At 43.0% G+C, this 23,619-nt stretch overlaps 1 protein-coding gene across 3 annotated transcripts in view; it reads right to left on the reverse strand.

Moving 5' to 3' along the window:
• LRBA (LPS responsive beige-like anchor protein) overlaps positions 1 to 23,619 on the reverse strand; it is a 3,444,508-nt gene that overhangs the window by 2,572,272 nt on the left and 848,617 nt on the right. For all 3 annotated transcript variants that reach the window (XM_069631262.1, XM_069631261.1, XM_069631263.1), the window contains exons 21-22: positions 6,807 to 6,930; positions 6,200 to 6,392 (exon numbers count right to left, since the gene is read on the reverse strand). In XM_069631262.1, the coding sequence (XP_069487363.1) occupies positions 6,200 to 6,392; positions 6,807 to 6,930 (317 nt within the window). The remainder of the gene's footprint in view (positions 1 to 6,199; positions 6,393 to 6,806; positions 6,931 to 23,619) is intronic.

Below are 23,619 nucleotides of genomic sequence, written 5' to 3' on the forward strand. Positions count from 1 at the left end.
TCTGGTTACAACCCGCAGAGTACAATGTAGCAGGCACTAGAAATAATGTCTCGATGATAAAGGCCTGGAGGAGGTGCAGTAATTCAGTTTTCCATTGCAAAAAGGAAAATGGTTAGGGAGAGCTGCTTACAGCTCAGTTTGTGGGACAACAACAAAAAGCATTAGGAATATACATGAAGGCTCATTTGCGGTAAATACTACTGCATAAGCTGTAGATGGGCAGATGTTCAACAAGGTAGACCAATGACCAGGTTAGATGGGCTCAGTGGTCCTTTTGTGTTCTCAAACTCCAACCTCCACCTGGATGTAATATTACTTTGTTGGTTTATGTGCCATTAACTCCACTAGCAGGCTGGATGTCTTGCTGGAAATAAAATAGTAAATTATCTGATATTGATGTTACGTAGAGCCTTAGGTTGGCAGGGTTGCCCGTTAGTATGGTGGAGCATGGCAATTAAAAATTTTTATTTCATGCTCTTGGCTAATCTTAACCTTAGGCACATGTAAAATTAAAATACAATACATTCGTTATTACATTATCACAGTAATTATCAACAATTGGCTATTTCCTAGCTTACGATAAATAACTATAAAATGCCCACATTCACAACAACTAAAGCATCATTACATCATGCCACCAGTTAGGCTATGGCAACCATGAATTTACGCCATACATAAAAAGTAGCACCTGTAACAACCAGGGACTCCGATGAGAATATTGCTACCCAAAATTGATTGGAACCAGTGGAGTTTAACCGGGACACAAATTTGGCATATGCCTTTCCATAAACTACCTTCAACACCCGGCAGTGTGTAATAAAAATATGTCTTGCAGTCCCAGCTGTGTCACAGAGTCGGCAGCGCCTCTCCTCTGCAGGTGAATTTGTTCAACAACCTATATATGCTCACATAGGCAAGAGATTGTACCGTAAGTAGGTGATGAATCGCCTAAGCTTTGCTTCGCTTATCTTTATGGGCAAGGGCAGTTAACCTTAAAACTCTGAGCTGAATTCACTATAACGCCTATTCCCATGCATTCTTGTGGCATTTAAGACCATGTTCCACTGTAGTGACCATTTTTTTTAACATTTAAATATATGTGGACAAATTAAATTTACAAAGAACAAAAATGTTGGTCTTGAACTTTCTGAACGGTTTAAGAATAAAAGATGTGCAAGTGCTTCGTGAAACATTGTATACACGTTTGCCCTCTTGGGGACTAACATTTGCACTCATTTTTTGGACACATCCATACTTGAGAGAATTAGCTGATGTATGCTGCATTTGAAGGCTGTTACCCGTTACTCGTACCTTTTAATACATGAAAGTGCTTTGTGTGTTTTTTGTAAAGGCGTGAATAGAAACTTAGGAGCCCTAATAAACACGTCATATTTATTAGTGCTCCTGCAGGCAGTTTAAGCACTAGCAGGTACTCTGAGCTTGTGAGCCTGTGCACTCCGCTTAATAGGCAGTTATCCACGTAAAGCGCACAAACTAGTAGTTACCGTTCTAACTCAAGCAGTGGGGATGTACTTTTATTAAACCAGGAATTCGTACATTGAAATTTTCAGGAACACATCTACACTCTGCAGCAAAGGTAATAAGTAGCTATGGTTGCTGGCTTAGAGGTTTTAAGAATTCAAACAAGTACAAGTATGTACTCGCTTCATCCAAAAATTGGTTTACATTCTAGGTCTACCGTTGCTACCAAGCATTCCCCTCGGCTACTGCCTTTGCACTTGTGACTGAAAATCATTTAATTTAGAATTAATTGCTGAACTCGGTTCTAAATTAGCCAACTAAAAAGCCAGTCATTAATCTTCACGGCCATTTGATGGTTAATCCATAGCTGTTTGTTGCATTTGAAAAGCACCGCCATGCACTACCAGTTAATGACACTTTTGAGAGAATAACTATAGAGTCTCTTAGACAATAATTCCACTCTAATTTGACATTTAGCATTTACCAATTAACGAATGGACGGCAAGCGCAGCACAGAAACGTTTTCTAGAAATGTACTATTAAATTAACATTAACGTCAATAAAATGCTACTTCATTAAAAGCCCATGGAGCATCCCCCTTTTAAAATGTTGTTTGGGTTTGAAGGGATAAAAATGATGAAACATGTATATTGATATAAACAGGAGGCCAACGTCTTCCTATGATGACCACATGAACGTTCCCATCACAAGCTCATAGATAATGAAACCGAATTGTTAATTCTTTCCCCCATGGGAGCAACTGTTAATATTGCAGCAGGGATTTCCTTCTATACTACCCTATTTTAGTTGATTGGGCACACCCAAGAGAATCCAACCCAATTGTCACAACGGAACAAACAACGGGTGTTGCAAGTTCACTGTGATCTCTCTCATGACGAAGTATAATTGTGCAAATACCTTGTGGAAAAAGGTGCATCGACTTAACTATCTGCTGCTATGAAGTGAAAAGGCAGTGTGTTGTTATCATGTACATTTGCAAATCCAAGCTAAGGTTGGAAAGTATAGAGGCATTTTCTAGCATGACCCACACACACTGTGATACGTTTTTAATCACTTGACAGTTACCAGAACAGGGCTTAACAAAATAGGTTTGTGTGATGCAGAAAGGTTGGAAAGAGGTTTTATATGCCCATGTTACGGTTAATGTGAGTGAAAGGTACACATAAGGTTTTAAGGCAAAACGATCAGTTATTTTTCACAAAGTTACACTTTCTATTTAAAAAGCCAGTGTATTATTATGAAGGTTTTTTTTAAGGTTATTATGGATTTTGTATGTCTTAAAAATGGTTTTAACAATGGTTTATTGAATGGTGATTATGTCGATTAGTGTTAATGTTCATATTAATAATAGGTTATGATGCATTCTGAATATTAAATTTCAAATGTATTTTCTACGTTTGAATTTGAGGTGAATCATTTTTGATGAATACATTTTCTTTGCATGTGTATAAGGTTTGTAAAATAACCAAATTGCACAATTAAAAAAGTAAAATGAAAAAATACACATTACTGAGTTTGTTTCCAAGAGTGAAATATTCTCAACTGTAGTTTCAGCGTGCAGATAAATCTCACAATTTACAACTACACTTACACTTTTTTTCAGAAAATGGTTTCCAAGAAACGTTGACCAGGTAATTTATCTTACTGTCATTGGACTAGCTGCACAAGATTTCACAACTTGGTGAGGTGTAGTTTGATCCTTACACTTAAAATAGAGAATTGAAAAACATTTTCAAACAAAAATATATATTACTGAAAACAATACCAGGAGAAGCGAATGTACTCTTGCTAAGTTTACATGAATATGCTTTGAAGAAAATAGCACTTGTCTTTACTAATTACAGTTGGTGCACAGCAGGTGGTCCTCCAGCTACCACTTAAAGAACATGTTCTATAATACTAATTTACTACAAAGACCAAACTGAGAAAGTTCTAAAAACATCTATGCAATATTTACTATTTTTTATATACAGCTATGTTGCTATAATGCATTTTTATTAAAAAAATAAATTCTTGTATGTTAAAAGTTAAATGATGGTTTTTCCTTAAAAAGGAAAAACAAATAAATGCACTTTGAAAAGCAATTTTTACAGACTTGTACCAATGTTGAAATCACCTTTCACCATATGTCACTGTGGATACACGTTCATGGGTGAAGCAAACCTCGCAGCTCCACTGGATTTCAAGGATGTGGGCAGATGGGGAAAAGTTGCCAATAAATATATCATTATTTCTGTTCCCTATTTGCATTCCCAGTTCTATGAAGCCTTTACATTCCATAGTCCCCCGTGTGTTGGGCTATCTCTAAAACAGAAACATCCGTGTTCCTTCTCCGTTTGCATTTCATCTATCGTGCAGTCCAGGATAGATCATTCCCTTTGTATGGAATTCAACACAACGTTGTGTCATGGTGTAATGTCAATATAAGTATTTTTACAGTGATCTACCTAAAAGGTAAGCATGACAAAGTAGGTTTATTTCAAATAATGAAAAAATAATCTTGTACTGGCAACCGCCCACAGAAAGAAATTTGAATTTGCCTTGCAGACTGAATGCACAGACTGCCTCTTTTGATAAAGAATATATTAAATTATCCAGCTGTGGCAAAAAAAAATGGCTTGTGTTTGTACAAATCTTCAATTTTCATTTGGAAAGCGAATTCATTCTCAACATGGTGCTCATGTAACTTTACAGCAATAGCCCAGGAAAAAAAAATCTGAGCAGAGTGCCTGAAAAATTACCAGAAACCTACCTAAAAAAGCTGACACCACATTCACACAATTTCTTATTCAAGTATTTCAAAATCCTTTGACAAATGAAAGCACGGTGTGTTTTGTATAGCTGGCTTTCCTTTTTAATTGACATGGATTTAGGGGGTCACCAGGGCCACTCGCCAGCTTTCGGCCGGATTGCTCCCATTATTAGCTGGAGAACTGATGCCTCTTGTCGCAAACTAATAGGGCCCTAGGAGATGTGATTTTGAGCAAACGAGATCACCATTTCTCGGAGTCAAGCTCCCTCAAAACACCGTGGGGAGGACGGAAATACACAGTTTAAACAGGCTGCCTTTTTTTAAAGGCGAAAGAAACTTTCTTCAGTATTAGCTAAGCATAAAATATTTGGGCTAGAAGATGTATTTATTGTGTACTTCACTCAACCCCCACTTTACATTTTGAAAAAGGAAAGAACACGTATGCCAATTCCAGAGCTTAAAACGACAAGGTTTTAAAATGCGCCCATCTGAATTCTTCAGAGGAAAGTAACAGGAGTGGCGCAATTATGCTGGAAAAGCCGTCGCTGGCTTGCAAGTGGGGTAGAGAGCTACAGTGACAAACAGCCTCCCTGCTCTGAAGGTGGCAGCAAATCTATCACAGCGGACAATAACATTGCAATTGAGTTTCTACGGCTTTTTATAGCAGATCCATGTATCTTGATGTGTAGCTCGGCAAAACCCATCTAATTTTGCAACAGCAGTCCTTTTATCAGACAAAGGTGTTATAAATTGGGGGTGGGGCAGTGAGCGGAAAAGGGAAGCGCATGCAATGAACCGCAATTGCATACGACTTTAACCACGCGGCACAGCAATTTCTGGCATGTATATTCGAGATTTAGAAAACTGTGCTTTCATGCATCCAAGGAGAATGGTTATATTGTTCTCCTCTGAATACAATGTTCACTTACTGCCCTCGCTGTGGTTGTAAAATCCAGTCTCGAAGCCCCACACATTGAAAAGCTGATCTTGCATACATGCCCACGTAGACTATTTTGTTCAAAAAGCTGCGGTTCTCTCGGAACGATCAGCACATTAAATAATTGTATTCTTGCCAGATTCATTCACACCAAACCCCACCGTGTGATCACAGTCTGCACCCCACACCTTGTTTTGATAACAAACGGATTGTTACTTTTTAGTAGTCACAGTTGACACCTAATTCCGCCATTTAAAATAGCCTTCTTTCGGCGCGCATTTTCACGACGTGCACCCACAGAGGCCTAGAAGGCCGGAGGACAGAGACAATTTGCTAGAAGGGAGATGTCCAGGGAATCAAACGTTTGCGTCGCAAACTGCGATTTCGAAATCGGCCGCATCGGACACGCTGTCCGACACTTGCACGGTTTATTTGCTAGAATGTCACAGACGCAATTCTTCAAAAGGCGTCGTAGGCTGCATACCACTTGGAAACACGAGGCTTTCTTTTCACTCAAACATCTCTCACAGAAACAAAAAGACATTAACATCTCAAAGGGGTGGGATATTTTCTTTCCTCCAGTAGTAACCAGCCTGTCAACGTGACTCAGGGGTGCCACCTGCTGTCTGAAGCCTGAACTGCTCCCTCAGTACTACACACCATCACAGGATGACATATTTTAAAGGAAAAACTACAACGTGTGCTGAACTGGGAGCTGCGCCCCGCCGTCTTTTGCGAACCCCGACACCCGCCAACAGACGAGAATCTTTCATGAGAATATATTTATTTATTTATTCACCGACCCCAACAATGCACTAATCTTCGGAGCCACATGGTGTCAATGAATCGCCCATTTGTATCCCTCTACCTGCATGGATAGGTGGAAACTAAGACATACAAGTTCCGTCTCAAATATAGCAAGCAGCACTCAAATCTAGACTACTGTAAAAATAACAGCTCACCACTGAGCAACCTCAAAGATCTTGGTCTTAATGGAAAGCACTCACTTTTGAATGTGTGATGGAAAGCGTGTCCACCCAAACGCGCCAGCCGCCCCACTCGTACTTCACGGCGTGGTAGAGTAAAATCCGAAAGATAGCGTACACCATTTCGGTGATTTTCTGCTCGTCCGTGTTGTGTGGATTGAAGTAGCAGAGGGACAGCATCCATTCTTGCCACACCGAGCACTGCAACAGGCTCCTGCAAGGAGAAACAGACGTTGGAAGCGCACGGCAGACATACACAGACGAGACATTCATGGCAGGCAGGGTGTGCAGGGCAGAAATGGTGAAACGCCCCGAGAGCAATGCCCACTCTTAAAAAAGTAATAAAGTACAGCGAGAAGAAATGTAAAATCTAAATGTTATTGGCATTTTCTAGCAACAGCTCAGGACGCCAGATGTAGGTGCATTTTGTAGTAGGAAGCCTGCATACACTGGATGCTTTGTGTTAAAGATTAGTAATAGTGGCAATAGGCGTAGCAACAGTCTGGGCCCACCATAACGAGTACTAAAACAATTGTAACCATACGTTTATTTAGGAAAAAATGTGAGGCGTTTTAGGTCATGGGGTTAAAGTACAGAAACAGTGAGCTCGCGCACACAGTGTCCTTACCTCCTATTCTCTCGACTGTTATTAAACAGCTTAATCATGTCCGAAAGAAATACTCTGCGAACCTCCATTGCTTCTGGACACGGGGGAGAGTTCCGAAGGAGCGTGGCAATAATTTTCAGAACCTCTGTAAAACAGTTCAGATTAAATTAGAAAACACACTAGGCAAAGGCTAGCCAAGCAGACTCGCCGAACACAGTAATTGTGTGTATTCAGGGAGCTTACAACCCCCCCCCCCCATCCAAGGCTAATAGGGAACCCTACATCTCATCTGCCAGGTCGCCCAGCTTTAAAATAAAGTCTTTGTGGCTAAGTCATGCGCTTAAACAAGAACACTTTTTCCTAAACAAATGTACATACAGACTCATACTAGAATTAACCATACATTTTTTTCTATACAGCGGATAGGTATAATCTGTCAAACACACACAGGTGTATGTTGTGACTACAATAGTAAAGAGACTGGCACGCTTCATGTCATGGACGCCCTACTTTGTACTGCCGATGCCAGGGACCAGCCGTATGCTGGTTTTAGTAGGTTTTGACCCTCACCAGAGGACCAGGCTTTCCATTTCAGCAGTTTCAATGGTGAATCTTTTAGCAGTTTCAATGGGATATCATTTAGCAATTTCAATGGGGGATCCATGCAGTTATCAAGCAATGGTTTTAGTCTTTTCCCATTAGACTTTACCAATGCGTCCAGACAGGTCGCCTACTCTCCATTGGGTTGTCCATTTGGTCACCAATGTTATTCATGATTGGTATGGAACGCTGGGAGACAGGGATCACTGTTGTTTCTTGACTTGACTATGACTGGTTGAGTTGCCAAAAGCCACACGTTCAATCGGTTGAAAACAGGTGACCTTTCCCCAATAAAGGGCACTACATCAACTACCAATGTTCAGTCTTGACTCATTGTTGGGCAAGGAGGTTATCTTCCTAGTAATCTCAATGGACTCAAAACTTTTGGGTTTCACTTGGATTGCCAATTTCCAAAAAATACTCAAATTGCGCAGATCCAACGTTCCCCTTTTGCACAGTGTGAAAGGCTTTGGTCTTTAATGAGCACTACATGTTTCTTGTTGCTTTGTACTGTGGTTTATTGAGGTACATGGGTCCGATAAGCGAGTCAGAATGGCCGCAATTACATCATTGCAGTTCCCCAACCCTCTCTCCAACTGTTCTGGACCCGGGTCAGTCACTCCTTCTCACTTCCTGGTATTTCGGCTCTTGGCCTCTTCAATAGGCAGACACACTCCGTCTATGTGGTCTCTTCTTCGCCCTGCTGCAGTGGAAGCATAATCATCATGACTGTTACTTTCGCTCCCTTTTCTACACCCTCCTCTCTTCCTGATGGGTCAGTTTTGGAACCACCTTTTCCCCACCTAGCCTCCCTCTCTTTCCACCAATCAGCATGCTTGTAACCCTCCTGGCTCAGCCATCTACGCCCCACCCTCCCAACATTCCACTGGCATGAGGATGCCACCATCTTGCCATGCTCTCCACTCTGGGTGGCGTCAGCTCCAGGACTTCAGGTAAGCTTGTTTTTGGGGGTGGGTTCTGTTGGTATTAGCTACAGGAGTCAGGCCGGTGCCCTCTGTACCTTCATTCGTGGTACCAGGTCAGACCCTGTAGCGTTGCCTGTTGGCATCTTCCTTGATCACATCCCCGCTGGGGACACAAGCAGCAGCAGGAGCCGTCTCCTCGTTCGCTTGACGTGCATCCCCATTGGGGATGTTGTGTGCCGGCGCGGAATCCTGGGTATCCCCTGGAGTCTCGTCACCACTGGGGCTGTTAGGCACCGGTGGGGTCGCCGCGTCAACCACTATCACCCCGTTGTGGCCGCCATGCGCTGGCAGGGATGGGCTCCTGGGTTCCTCGTCCCTGCCGGAGGCCCCAGGCACCAGCGGGGATATTGCAGAGCCATTCCCACAAAGGATGTGAGGCGCAGGTGTGGACGTGCCCACCGGACCAGGTACCGGCAGCAAAGCCGCGCATCCCGGACTGCCACACACCGGTTTCGCCCTTTTTTAACCTGAATACATGTTCCAGACAATTGTCCAGTCTCCTCTGCTTATGGAATGTGCTACTCATTTGTATGCCAAAGATCCTGTTGCCATTTAAGGCCATCTTGCAGCTCAGTAGCGCATTTGGTGGGTCAACCTAAAAATTCAACATTATTTCTTTAGTGATTCGACAACTTCATTGACTCACTTGAAGCATGTATTCAAGTCACACTTGGTTGTAGTTTTTAAGGCATGTTTATTTAAACCAGTTTAGCTAATTGGCAGGGAAATTACAGCATTTGGTGTCTCTTGGTCAACACCAACTTGTTTGTGGCGTTTATTAAAAAACCTACAATCAATCTTTTTCAGTGGCGGCGCCATGCTTCTGGAATCATTTTTTGGAACAATCGTCATAGTTTACACACCCTTTCTCGTTCAGATTAGAAGGACGGAAAGGCATCTGATCCTCCCAATATTTAGGCAACTTCTTACTCAGTTCTTTTGTGTTGTATGCCTGGCATTTTATAGTGCTTGTTTTTCTAGAGTTTTATTGTGGGGCATGGTATTAAAACGTGATTTTTTTACTGTATATTTTTTCACAAAATGTATTGTTTTTCTTTATGCTATGCTCTATTGTTTTTGTATCTATGGCCCAGTGCTCTTCTAACGGTATTACCCAAATTGACCTTTTACAATTTACCTAATTTTAGTGGTCCTAATTGACCTTGTGCACAATTGACCTTCATATTATTTTAGTCATTTTATATATGTATTGGGTTGGTTTTGGATTATAAATAATATAAGGGGATTGGGTGGGGGGTTGCAGGGAGTTTTGGATTGGGCAGGGGGTGCGGGGGGTTTCCCCCACATATATGGCCTAATTGACCTTCTAAATTAGGTCTATTCTCCCGAGGTCAATTCTCCCAAGGTCAATTGTGAAAAGATCAATTAGTAAACAACCCTTCTAACCACTTGTGGCCAGGTTCACCCCATAGCAAATAATAGAAATGGAATAAAATGAAACGGAATATAGCTGGAAGACCACTTTAGGATACGCTACGCACCGGGAAGCGTAACAAACAAGTGGATATTGGGGGAAAACCTCGTGTTTTTCAATTGAGGCATTAAGATACTGCTCCCAATTCGGCTGCAATACATACGCCTTTTATTGGGGCATTAAGCACTCTGTTACAGTCATACCTGACACCTCCTTGGACTACATTGCGAGGCATGCTTGGGCTTTCATGTTAATGGTGGAGAGATTGGCCCCGAACTGATATATGACCTAAATGTATATACTGGAGCTACAGTTCTACCCCCACACACTCTCTCAGCGCAGTTACACCGTAAATGTGAATTATTTCGGCAACAACGTTTGACAGCAGTAAATGCTATGTTGTAAGGACAGTTGCCCCACTGTTATCACTGAATGTGTGCCTATAACGAGTACTTGTGTAAAGGTATCTGCTGCTGATTGAAGCTAGGTTCACACTCATTAATTTTAACTGCCATGGGTTTCCCCCCCAGTGCCAAGACCTTTTTTGGTGATTTCGGTATTTCACCATTCAATGCCTTCTAACATGTTGTCCTTCATTAACCCGTTAAGTGCCAAGGACGAGCTATCTTTAAAACTAAATTAAAATAAATTCTATCAAACATTCTACACCGATAGGTTTATAGTTCGAAAAGCAGAAAAAAACTGCTAGGTAGACCCTCAGTTAGGCATACATGGAAACTTCCAAGGCTTTGATTATGAAATGCTCTATTTAAATGCAGGTACATTTCTATTCTGCAGAAATTAGTTAAACGATTTAAGACCTCTGAGGTGAGAGACCATAAATAGCTTTTCATAAAATTGCACAGGAAGCATAGATAGTATGTGACTATGGAAAAGCCAATGCAGGAGAACTGGCATCTTTCCAAGCTAGGGAAACGGGAATTCTGAGCCGATGCACTTCTGTATTCTGCTGAAAACCAAGTTCCATACAGTACAAGCCAACTCCCCAAAATCCATTTCCGTTCGCATCACAAACATTCTGCTCGTCTCCACTCGCCGGTCATGCCTGTGGTCAGGGAAAGGCAAACAAACCAGCCCCCAGGTGCTACAGATCTATTTCACGAGAGTGTTTCTGCAAACTCCAAATCACTCAACTCCTTGACTCTTAGGGCTTTTGGATGTAGCCCCTTGTAGCCTGATATTGCACTGCATCCGACACAATGCAAGGAACACAAATTATAGACATGTTGGAAGTGATGTGCAATCCACAGTTTCTCCAGTTTGGTTATTGATTTGCTTTCAGCCATGTCTGTGAATAAAATCAACATTGCAGCTTTTCAAATCTTGCCCTTACGCCAACCTAACCCATTCGAAAATCTCTGGAACAAAGTTGCACTGTAGGTGAATGTATGCTCGCTTTGCTGTTCCACAACCCCTGCAACAGTCTGCAGCTGAGAGATTCAGTTTGGTAAGTCTATCTGGGGTCCAGTATATGAGGTAGCAGCTCGGTTATTGCATCTGCTGGCCTTGCTTACCTTACGGATATACTACAGTGATCGTGTCCATCCGCTGCTGGTATGTCAGGGCCTAGTTCCTTCCTCCAGTTCACCAGGTTCTTGGTAAAGCACTTTGTAGCTGGGTGCAATCGTAAACCGCACACATGACTTATTCCTAATCTTTAAGAGTATCTGTAAGCATATTTTCAAGCACAGGCATTGAGGAATTAACTTAGTTCTATAAATGGAGAAACACTTTCAAGCACCCTTTTGTGTCGAAGATATGCCCAAATCTCGGAGGCTAAGAGTTTGAATTATTTTCTAGGTGTACTGACCACAGAAGCTTTTCACCCTTCCATTGCTTGTCGAATCATGAAACCATGCTGCGTCCTTTTTTCGCAGTGAAAATTACTTCCTTCATCGTGTAGGTTTAGTTGCCAAAAATTGCTTCTCCAGGATCTTGATCCCAGACTTTTGAGCTGCCTCGTGTATCGTTTTGCTAGACTAATGACATTGTGGGGGGTTATTATTAATTTTTAAGGCAATAATATGGCGTACAGGGGGAAAGCAACTTTTCCAGTCTTTACTTCCAGTCAATACACTTGGGTTTCGCTTCTATAGGCATTCTGATTATTTTATTCAAGCAGAATCAATCCAGTTTCATATTCACATGCACACATTTATACAGTCACAACTACAGAATAACATTAGCAACTGAATATTAACTAACTTTATTGTACTGGTACATGGGGCTCGAAAGTCAGGTGGATCTTTAGGGCCTGATTCACAGAATGTTTTCCTATGGCATTGTGCCATTATAAAACACTTCCATGAATCAGGCCCTTAATCTTTGCACTGCAGGACTGTTCGAAAAAAGGCATAAGCGCACCACACCCACGAGCACAGGACTTTTATCGATGTTGTTTATAACATTTAAAGTTGCTTGAGTAGGATGTCTGCAGTTCCTAGCCCACATGCGATTATAATAAATAAAGTTCCCTTGTGTAGATACGGATGGATGATATCCAATGCATGCAAGCCAGCTGAAAGATGAGGTGGGACACAAGATTGTAAGGGAACCCGTTGCATTTTAGGACATTCGTTTAAAGAGCAGCACTTTTAGATGGTGAAGCACTTTTGGCATATTTAATGAATGGTCATTCAAACACAGTGGTTTAAGCTATTCTAAATTTTAATAAATGATTGAAATTGAATTGCAATGATTTGTAAGTAAGTATTGTCTGTTATTTTAAATCTCATGAAATTATTGATATTGCCATTGTAATGGTTTCCAAGTTATTGTAAAGGTTATTGCAACCATATACAATAAAATACATATATTCAAAAAAAGAAAGTGAACCTACCAGTAACAATACAACTCCAGTGTCGGCATCTAAAGGCTCACATGCCTCAAATGCTACCGCTCTCTCACATGTCCCAAACATTACTTCCAGACTTTGTTCTCTAGGTATAGGACTCTTAAGATTACGGCTCTAATGAGAGAGAGAGGATCTACCGAAATCCTTTTCTTTCTCAAGCCATTTTAGGTTCCATTTCTACCCAGAATTCAGGCCATTTCACCACACAAAGAAAGTAGTAGGGTAAAAATTAGTATGCACATCAAAACATACCAAAAGTTGTTAAAGATGGACACTTTCTACTCCACAACAGATTCACCAACAAAGACTTTCATTTAGTGAAACTACATTGGCCAGATCATGAAGAGAAAGTATGCCCCTAACAGACATACCTATTGTTGTGAGCCCTTACTTGACCCAGAAGAGCAAAAGCCCTTTAAAAAAGCAAAATAATCTATGTGAGCCTCATGTAACAAATGCCACATAGGTCAATTTTCAGCCCAATAGGTCCGAAAGCGTTGTAGGGCGACACTGTTTACAATAGTCATAATAAAAATTTACAACCTATGGATATCTATGGTAGACAAAGACCAATTGGATGATGTGAGCATTGGAAAAGAAGACTAGGAAAATAATGTACTTTTCAAATGAAAATCAAATATTATCTTGGATAGGAAACCCCCGACTGGATAGAAAGGCAACATCCTCACAACCAACAACCATGACCAGCTCATCAATGAATAGAACATAAACATACGTTTCTATTTAATTTCTACAGACCACATCACACAGAAAAAGCTTTGCTTCAGTAATGTTTCCACTTAATGCCACTAGTAACACTACCTCTCAGGACAGATGCCAAACATTTCACACGTGCATGTTTTCAAATAGTGCTCTCAATTAGCTGTACCCCAAAAATAAATTCATAATGGTGAGCTGGAAGACTAATGAGAGAAAGATTTCTTAAAAACTCAAAGACATGAATGGGGAGTTTTGACGAATCGTGGGATTCAATCACTTCTTAGCTGGGAGGAGCCTCTGCTTGCGAGGATAGGGGGAGAGCCCACTACGCAATATTGCTCCTAAGGTTGACAGCAAGCGGGACCTCGCAGGGAGAGACTCCCACCATGAGGCCAAGGACTCCCGATTCAAGGAGGAACTGCCTTTTCATCTCAAATCAGAAATCCATCAAGAGGATATCATCTAAGAACACTAGAATCCTCATACATTTGCCATTGTGATGTTTTGGCAAAAGACACGTACCAGTCTGGTACGGAGACGAGGAGTATTCAAGGAGTTATAAAGGTCAAGTACCTTTTAAGTACTGGGATGAATAAAATCAAAGGAGTCATAACGAGTATGACTCAAACACAAAGAAAGGACTCTCACAAGAAGCTGGGGAAGCCCCAGAACAGCATCACAAAAGTGGGAGGAGCCAGAGAGCCACCCAGGATTTTCAAACCAGATGGAGGAGGGAAGCTGGTAACTTGGAAAGAACGCTGCTTAGCAAGCAGCTGGAGCAAGGAGGTGCCTGAGGTGCACGGAACAAGAGACAGGCTGGAGAGAGTGTCAGCTTGCTGATAGTTCCGGGAAGGACATTTGAAAAGGGCTAAAGAGGAGCGGCACCAGAGACATGCCTGAGCTGAAGCACACATGGGACAGACCTGCGAGTCTGTCAACCAAAGGAGAGAGGGAGAGATGGGGAGAGGGAGAGAGGGGTGGTAGTGGCCAGGAAGGGGAGAGAGGAGAAAACCCCTTTGCTCACCGTTACCACACACACACAGACACTGAAGCGTGTCAGAGGAAAGAACAGATGCAAGCAGAAGAGCCGTCCTGACCAAACATGGAGAGGAACAGAAGGAGCCATTACAGTAAAGGTAATGGGGAGAACAGGAGACACAGGGAGTAGTAGTCAATGGGACAGTCCTTTTTGTCGAAGTCAGAAAAATGAATACCATGATTGGAGTAATCATTCTCATCTCAGTGAGTGACCATATACTGAGAAGAGTAAGAATCTTTGCCGAGTCCGGCCTACTCTTCTCAGTGAGGAACCAAGTATTAAGAAGAGGAATACTTACTCAGGGACTCATCCTACTTGTCCCAGTGGAAGAACAAGTACTAAGCACAGAAACAAGTATAACGTTTGGAGTAATCATACTCACCTCAGTGAGAGGCCAAATACCAAGAAGAGTGGCTCAGCTTACTCGTCCCAGTGAAGAATCCGGTATTAAGAAGGGAAATACACATTCAGGGACTCTGACAACTCGTCTCAGTGAATGGGCAAATCCTAAGGAGAGTGAAACTGGTCACTGGGTACATCACACAGATCCCAGTGAAGAAACAAGAAATCGCAAGAGTGCAACAAGTGAGAAAAGAAGAGCGAAACAATTAATAAAACTGGTGTCGAGAGAAAGACTGTCAACTACAATTGAGAGGAACTGAGTAAAGGAACATTCTGGTGCCAGAACGCTTAGCAAGAGGAACTTAAGAGACCAAGGGAAACCAAATAAGGGGCGTGGAGAAGACCCCTAAGAGAACTAAAAGACTTGGTACAGCGATAGCTACAAGCTATCTTAAGATCCTGTATTGAGAAGAACATGCTAGAAAGCAACCCAGGGGAAGTGAGTCATTCTCCTAGTCTTTAGGTGTTTATTATAAGTGGCAGGGTCAGTGTAGACTAGTTTGGGACTCTTGCTTTGAACTTTAGAGTGGTGACGAGCACCCCAGCTTAATTGTTTATGTTAGGGAAATCCTTAGATTAGGGAAAGTCAGGCATTTTCTTATTATTTATAATAAATACTTCTTGAAATGGCAAACCCTAGTCTGCTTCCTCCTTCTGACCCTCCACAGAGTCTTGTGCTTGTAAAATATGAAAGGTTGTCCTCACTTAAAAATACTACAAACCTGACTTTGCTAGGAGCAAACTGCCTACCTGTACATGAATGGCTGTATTACAATCTTTTGCAACTCACTATGTATAGAACATCCACCATTTAATCGCTGTGTGTGAGCAGATGGGGGACTCTTTCTCATGGAATGTTCTAGCAATAAGCCCCAAGGCAGGAAGATGTACTGGACTACATCCTGTGAGGTTCTGCTTCCAGGTCGCACAATATGATGTGCGTTACCCTGTGTTTCCACTTACTCATCCATCATGTTTCTCTAATCCTCTTTCCGGTTTTCCTAAAACTCCCTACCCTATCTACAACCGCTTCCCCATTGGCTGCCTCGTGGTGACCTGCTACTGTACAAATCAGGAAACCATGCCAACCAAGGTGGGAGGGTTGTACTCCATTCGGCTTCCATGGTTGGGGGGTGGAGACTATTGAGTTATTCACACCACCCTGCAGGCTGACAGGTGTACTAGTTATCAGTCAGCCAAGTGTGACAGGTATGGATGGCAATGAGGAATCTGCAGGAGGAACATCCATCAGAAAGAACATTACAGAGAGCTAAGTAATTTGTTCTTCTAACAGATTCCATTCGCCAACAGATTCCTCAGTTATGATAGACTCCTATAGCAGTATGTGGATCTGGAGGAAAGAGGAAAGCAAGGACACCACCTATACCAGAAAGCTCTGGAGGACAGCCCTACAAAAACAGGCATGTACCCACATAGCCACCTGTTCTATGCCCAGAACAGGCACTCACTTCTGCAGGGCAGAGGTGGTAGCCATTCCTCTGGTAGAATGAGCTCTGAGACGTTCAGGCACATTCTTCAATGCCAGATCATAGCATTCCAATATATATGATATGGCATTTATAGCACGACTATACACAAGTGTTTCAGGCTCAACAGATGCAGAGAATGATCCCCCCCCTCGACAGGGGGTCAGTTTTGTCAGAGCCATGCCAGTATGGGCACCAGCACAAAGCTGGTCATATTTCCCGATGTCCGTTGTCTGAGAAATGTAGTAGTTAGGGACCCGCACCAGATCCAGGCGATGGAATAGTTTCTCTGCCTTGTAAAAGCGGGTGGAGGAAAAAACACATGAAGAAGGATATTTGGAGAGAGTGAGAACATTCTCAGACCACTTTCAGGAGGAAGGAATGTCATGTCACGTCTCACTATCAACGGCACCTTATCTTTGGAGAAAAACAAATAAGGCTCAACAGAACTCCTGGAGAGTGCTCATTCGTCTAGCAGAAGCGATGGCCACCAAGAAGATCACCTTAGGGGTGTCCAGTCCAATAGAACAAGAATGAAAGGGCTCAAAAAGAGTACCCATAAGAAATGTTCACACCAAATTCAAATCCCACACCCAAACTACAAACTGGCATGATGAAATGGATTGCACAATCCCTGTAAAAGCAGACCTAATTGGGCTAAAGAAATAGAAAATCCAGGGCAGAGGATAGAGGGGACATGCAATAAAGCCTACGGCTGAAAAGAGCACATCGGCTGACAAGTCACCACCCCTTTTATTTCAGTCTGTCAGTAGTAAAGTATGGAGGTTTAAGCGGAGACCCCCGCCCCCTCCAAATGGGAGAGTAGTTCCACTCTCCTCGAAAGGCGCCAGGGAGGGCTGATGGACATGTCCAGCAATGGTGGGTATCATGGCGTCTGAGGCCAGTTCAGATCAATGTGGTCCGAACAGGCGCAATCACTTCAGAATCAGCAGAATGACGAGAATCAGTGGGCACGCATAAAAGAGGTTGAACGCCCCCAAAGCTCCCCAATGAGGACATTTCTCAGAGCAGAATAACTTACACTTCCTGTTCAACCTGGAAGCTAAGCGTCCCCCAGCAGGTGAAAATCTCCTCTAGGACGGCCTGTGCAACGCCTGCCTGCTCAAGGCATCCATAGTGACATTCTCTCTTCCCCCAAGAGCCCAGAATCACAGTCAAATTGTTTCTCTGCAAAGTGGCAAGGAACCCACACTACCTCGTTTATTGAGGTACAGCACTGCCACTGTTGTCTGTAAGGATCAGCACACATTTCCCTTTCAAAGAGGAGAGGAATACCACCACTCCAGTACTTGATGTACCCCCGAGACTCTGAGGGAGACCACAGTCTGTTGACAGTGAAGCCCGACAGGAGAACATCCCAACCTTTCAGGAACCTGAGGCCATGGTTGTCGGAAGAACATTCCTTTCAGCAGGTTGCTCCTCAGGGACCACTGTGTAAGGTACCAAGCCACACGACTCGATGCCTGTAGAAGATCTGACATGTGTCCCTGAAACTGTGACCACTGGCAATGCAGGCAATGGACTAGCCAGTTTTCCTGGTAGAGAAGTATGCCCTCCCTCCCTCCCTCCCGAAGCAAGTTGCAACCACTGCCAGCAGCTTGGTGAAAACTATGGGTGCTGAAGAAAGGCCGAATGGCAGGACTCTGAACTGGTAGTGATGTTTGCCCACAATGAACTTCAGGCACTTCCTGTGCTTTATGAATGGGAACGTGGAAGTAGGCATCCTGAAGGTCCAGCGACACCAACGAGTCCAGCAGATCGGGAACCTGGAAGATCTGTGCTAGAGTTACCATCTTGAATTTGTCCTTTAACATGTATAAATTCATAAGCATGAGATCGCGTGTTGGGTGCAAGCCCCCATCTTTCTTCGGAAACAAAAAATAAGTTGAGTACCGCCCCTTGCCTCGTTCTTATTTCAGTTCTAGTGCGCTCTTCAAGAGAAGCTGATGGTTCTCCTCCAAGAGGATGGGGCCTGGAAGCAAAGTGGTGGTGTAAGGGAAGTGATCTAGAGGACAGTGAATGAAAGGGATACAGTAACCTTGCTGAATGACCTTTAAGGCACAATGCTGATGTAGTTTGAGACCAATGCGTGCCGAATTGAGAAATTCTTCTACCAACAGGGGACCTGCGGCAGAATTCCCATAGGCGTTGTGCCCCCTGGGTGGCTATGGGGACAGCGGCCGCTACAGTCCCACCTCTAGGGGGCACCTCTTCCTCTTGGGAAGCATTTGTCCTGCAGTCGCCCAGGTGATGAGGGCAGGGAACATCACAGGGCAACGGTGGGGGGAGGGCTGATAACATCACAGGGCAACGGTGGGGGGAGGGCAGGTAACATCACAGGGCAACAGAGGAGGTGGGGGAGGGCAGGGGACATCAAGGGGCAAAGGAGGGGGTGGGGGGAGGGCAGGGAATATCACAGGGCACCAGGGGTGGTGGGGGGAGGGCAGGGAACGTCACAGGGCAACAGGGGTGGTGGGGGTAGAGGGAGGGCAAGGAACATCATGGGGCAACAGAGCTGGTGGGGAGGGCAAGGACCATCACAGGGGCAACAGAGGGAGTGGGGGAAGGGCAGGGAAAATCACAGGGCAAGGGAGTTTGTGGGGGATGGCAGTGAACGTCACTGGGCATCGGAGGGGGTGGGGCGAGGGTTGAGAATATCGCAAGGAAATGGAGGGGCTCAGGGTGGGCAGGGAACATCATGGGGCAAAGGAGGTGGTGAGGGAGGGTAGGGAACATCGCGGGGGCAACAGAGGGAGTCGGGGAGGGCAGGGAACATCACAAGGCAACGAAGGGGGTGGGGGGAGGGCTGGGAGCATCACAGGGCAACGGGGTGGGGGGAGGGCAGGGAACATCACAGGGCACCAGAGGGGTAGAGGGGACAGCAGGGAACATCACAGGGCAACGGAGAGGGTGTGGGAGTGCCCTCCGTTGCCCTGCAACAAATGCTAACTGGATGCTTGGTGAAGAGAACAATTTTATTTACCTGAACGTCTTAAGTTAGCGTCACAAAGCTCAATTAAAGGAATGTTTGAGGCTCCGCCCATTGCACTAGCTAATCAGATGTACCAAATTGATGATAAAAATGGGAAGTTCTCAAAGATACCCAGATTAATATTTATGAGGACAAAGTTCTAACAAAACTAATTTACCGGTTTGAAGTCATGCAACCTTGGGTTTAAGATATTTGTAAACAATTATAAGGTTCAATATGGTGTATGGTCTTGTGGATCTCCAATGTTGTCCCAATCTCTACAATGAGTTTTCGAGTTAGGGTTGAAATCACTGGTTAGGACAAAGTGGAGATCTGTATTCCTGTACTTTAAAATCCTTTGCCCTTTAAAAGACTTGTTTTATGAGAATATGAATCACATATTACGATCAAGGAAAGAAAGTTGTGTGCATTTGTTTGCCGAGTCCGGTGATCACATTCTTGCAGAAATTGGACAGAGTAGGGAGGATCTTGTGGCCCTGCCCGTTAAAACTAAATCTGCCTTATGTCAATTGGACTGGCGACTTACTTTCGACAAACTCCATAGTGACTATTTATCCAAACCAATTTGTGGGAAGGGAATTATTAAGATTTAGGTGGAATCTCCATCCTACAGGACACATTTTAAAAACATATCATTAGTAATTGAGGAACAGTCATTCTGTCGATTCTGCAAGGACGTTAAGGAATTAGAAACATCTGTTGATTTTGTGGCCTGCTCTATAAACACTTAATATGTACATAACATGGAATATAAAAGCCTCTGGCTCATGTCTGAATGGTCACCCTACATCTATTGTTTTGGCAGTTGTGGGATTTGTAAAAAGGTGAAAACTGGGTGACTGGTAGAACTAAAGGGGCTTTCGCATCACTTTTTTACATTTGTATTATTATTGTGATTAAAATGTAATGCAAATTAATTGTATTCTATTTTTGAGGTTATGTACGCTCTTACACTTGTTTGTTTTGTGATGATTTGATGGTTGTAATTGTCCAAGATATGATGTTCTTAAAGGTTGAAAATGTGTTTTAACCAATGACAAAACAAAGAAAAGGCCTATTATGGACCTGTAGAGATCAGAACCTGAGCAGTACTTACAAATGTACGGAAAACAGTCTTACAAAGTCTCTCAACTCATGCTTTACAGAGAGTATATGACTGCATGGTGCATGTGCACCAAACGTCCCTATAACCCCGTCTGGCGCTGACAGTAGCCACCCCACTGCCTCTACTCAATTACATGATCTTAAGATGCAATTGTAGAATATTATCTTCTAGAAGACCGTGAGTGGGTACATTTTGTTTCCATCTTGTGGTATCATTTGCTTCAGGAAACATGGGCGTACAATGACATAAGTCTGGAGGGATACATTACCCATACGGTGTCTGCAAGTCTGCCCAAAAATAATATAGGGCACCCAAATGGGGATTGGTTTTTGGGGTAAAAGCTTCTTTAAATGTGCCAACCAAACCACTGGCCACAAACTCCCCTGTCCATTTCACTCCAGGGTGGGACCAATTCTTTGATTTGTACCATATGGCCCAAATGGTATGGATATTATGAACCAAATAGAGAATGTGATAGAGGAATAGATTCATTCGTGGCACATATGGGATAACCCTTGGTTAACATTCCCGACTTATACACAGTCCTGACATATACACAATCTTACAAGTATGTAGCCGCTACAGAACAGCTATTTCATTGAATGGGTCTAGGAGCCTGCAATGGTCAGTTGAAACCTGATATTTCACCCTGGCAGGAAAAACCGCCCAATTGATTATGTCCTGATTGACTTTCCGAAGTGGAAATATGCCAAAGCAGTAGCAATCCATTGGAGACCAGAAAGCAATAATTCAGGGTACTTAACTTTAGAAACTCTCGCCATGGACAGTAATAACATTCAGACTAAAGATGGGGTAACGGAGGATAGTACAGGGGCAACATGCTGGTCTTGGAAGCAAGACCATGAAGAGCAACAGAGGTTTGAATCCCAGATCCGTCCTTAGAGACCGAACTCCGGTATTAAATCGCTTTATATAAAAAACAATTAAATAAATGAAAATAAATACCCCCTAAATATAGCAGTAAAAGGTGAAAATGGGGTAGGGGGGGACAATGATCTAGGTAAAAACCTTGGGTTGGTATATCAGGAAATTCTGCCCGACCTGGTGAAGTTCATGGGTATAACTTCTAATGATCCCTACGCAGTAACTTATTTACACTCCGTCATCACCGCCACTATAGCAGCCTTTTTCACCAAGTTGGTGAAAGTAACCATTAGCAAAAGGGTAATGAAAAAAAGTTGGTTTGATAGCGAATGTAGAAAAAGTAAAGGCATGTAAGTTTAACCACCAATAAGGGGCTGCTAATTTGAAGAGGCTCAGAGAAGACCAAAAGGTATTGCTGTCCAAAAGAAAGAGAATGTTAACTTAAAAATTGGGTAGCCCTAGCGAAGGCTATCAATGTTAAAAAAAAGTTTAAGGGCTTTTGGAAAAGTGTTACAAGTGGCATGCAAGCTGATAGGAATGCTCCATCTGTGCAAATTCCTGAAATTACATGGTTTGCCCATGTTAAATCTCTGTATAAAGATAGCAGATTGGGCTTTATTACATGCCCCAAAAATAATTCTGGTCCGCTTGGTCCTGGGCACAGACAATTCCTTTACAATTCATGCTGGCAGAAGTCCTAACAGCCTTTAATAAGAAAACAGGGGGCAAGGTCTCCGGCCTTAATTACATTCCAGTGGACCTCTATTTGAGTGAACCTGTGATTTGGGCCACCTACTTTTTGTTGCTATTTCATGGGATCCTTAAAACTGGTATGAAGCCAATAATCTAGCAAACTGCATAGATTGTTCCTATTTTTAAAAGGGTGACCCTGGCAGCCCCGGGAATTACCAACCGATCTCTCTACTTGGCGCAAGCAGCAAGATATTTGGCAACATTCTGCAAACCAAACTAGAATAATAAATCAACGACTCTGGTGCAATGAGCCATCTTCAAGCTGGCTTCTGTATAGATCAAGTGTTTAGGTTGGTTTTGATCTTGCACAAATACGTTACACCCTTAAAAGAGGCCAAATGTATATGAACTTTATGGATGTCAAGGACACATTTGATAGAATTCCGAGGAGTGAACTGTGGAGTGCTTGGACTAAAAAGAAGGTCCATTTTCCTTTGCTTAAGGCAATTATTAATCTCTACCATAATTCTACAGCTAAGGTTAGTTGGGGCCCGGGTGGGGAATGTACCAAACCTTTCCCCATTGAGAAAGTGGTAAGGCAGGCCCTCCAACCTTTTTAATATGTTTTTTGATGGGGTGGTCACCGATATAGACATAGGTACCTATGACGCACCAATCTTGGGAGGCGAGAGGATCTGCATCTTAATGTTTGCCGACAAGGTGGGTTCTTCTTTCCAGAAGCCCATCAGGCCTCTGGAAGCTAACCGAACAGTTTCTTACATTTTGCGATGAGCATGGTCTCAAATCAATAGAGAAAAACTAAAACACTGAGATGTGGCAAACGGCAGGGGACTTATACACGTATGGACCCTAAAATATGTGGAACATATATTGAGGAAGTGCAAAAGTCAGATTCTTTAGGGATTAGAACCTCGGGGGACTGTAAATGGGCAGGACATATAAAGACTTTCTTTTGGGAGAAAGTGTAAGGCTATTTTACGATTCTCTAAAACATATGGCGATAACATCTTAATTCCTGCGATAGAAATCTATAGTGCTCCGGCAGCAGCATCTGCTATTTTTGGTGCTGAGCTATGGAGGCACTGTAAAACACAACTTGTCATCCCAAAAAATAACCAGAATTTCCCACTCCAGTTCGAATTGGGTCTCAGATCTATAAGCGATCAGGTTGCTATAAAGCCTCTACTTTTCTGGGTACGCATCTGGTCAAGTGACACCCACCATATTTATAGACTAGCATTAAGAGATATTCTAAAATACCTGAATGCATGCTTGATCTATTCCATGGCTTAAACATATTAAAGCTGTGTTGGTTGTGTTAAACCTAGAGAATTACTGGGTTAACCCCAAGGGTATCTCTAAGACCAGCAGGCAGGAAGTATTGGATGCTTACACATAATATAATAGAGGAAAACGTATAGGAAAGTGCTTGAAGTTAGCAAATTCTACCCCAGAAAGCGCTATTTATTAAGATTCGCCTGGGTAGATTACAGATTGCTACAGTTACGGCAAGGTGGAATAAAACTGTTTCTGATGGCTGTCCTTTTTGACCTGGGGTTATCAAGACGGTGCG

The sequence above is a fragment of the Ambystoma mexicanum genome, chromosome 6q (genome assembly GCF_040938575.1).
Source record: "Ambystoma mexicanum isolate Mex_15411 chromosome 6q, UKY_AmexF1_1, whole genome shotgun sequence".
Classification (NCBI taxonomy): Eukaryota; Metazoa; Chordata; class Amphibia; order Caudata; family Ambystomatidae; genus Ambystoma; species Ambystoma mexicanum.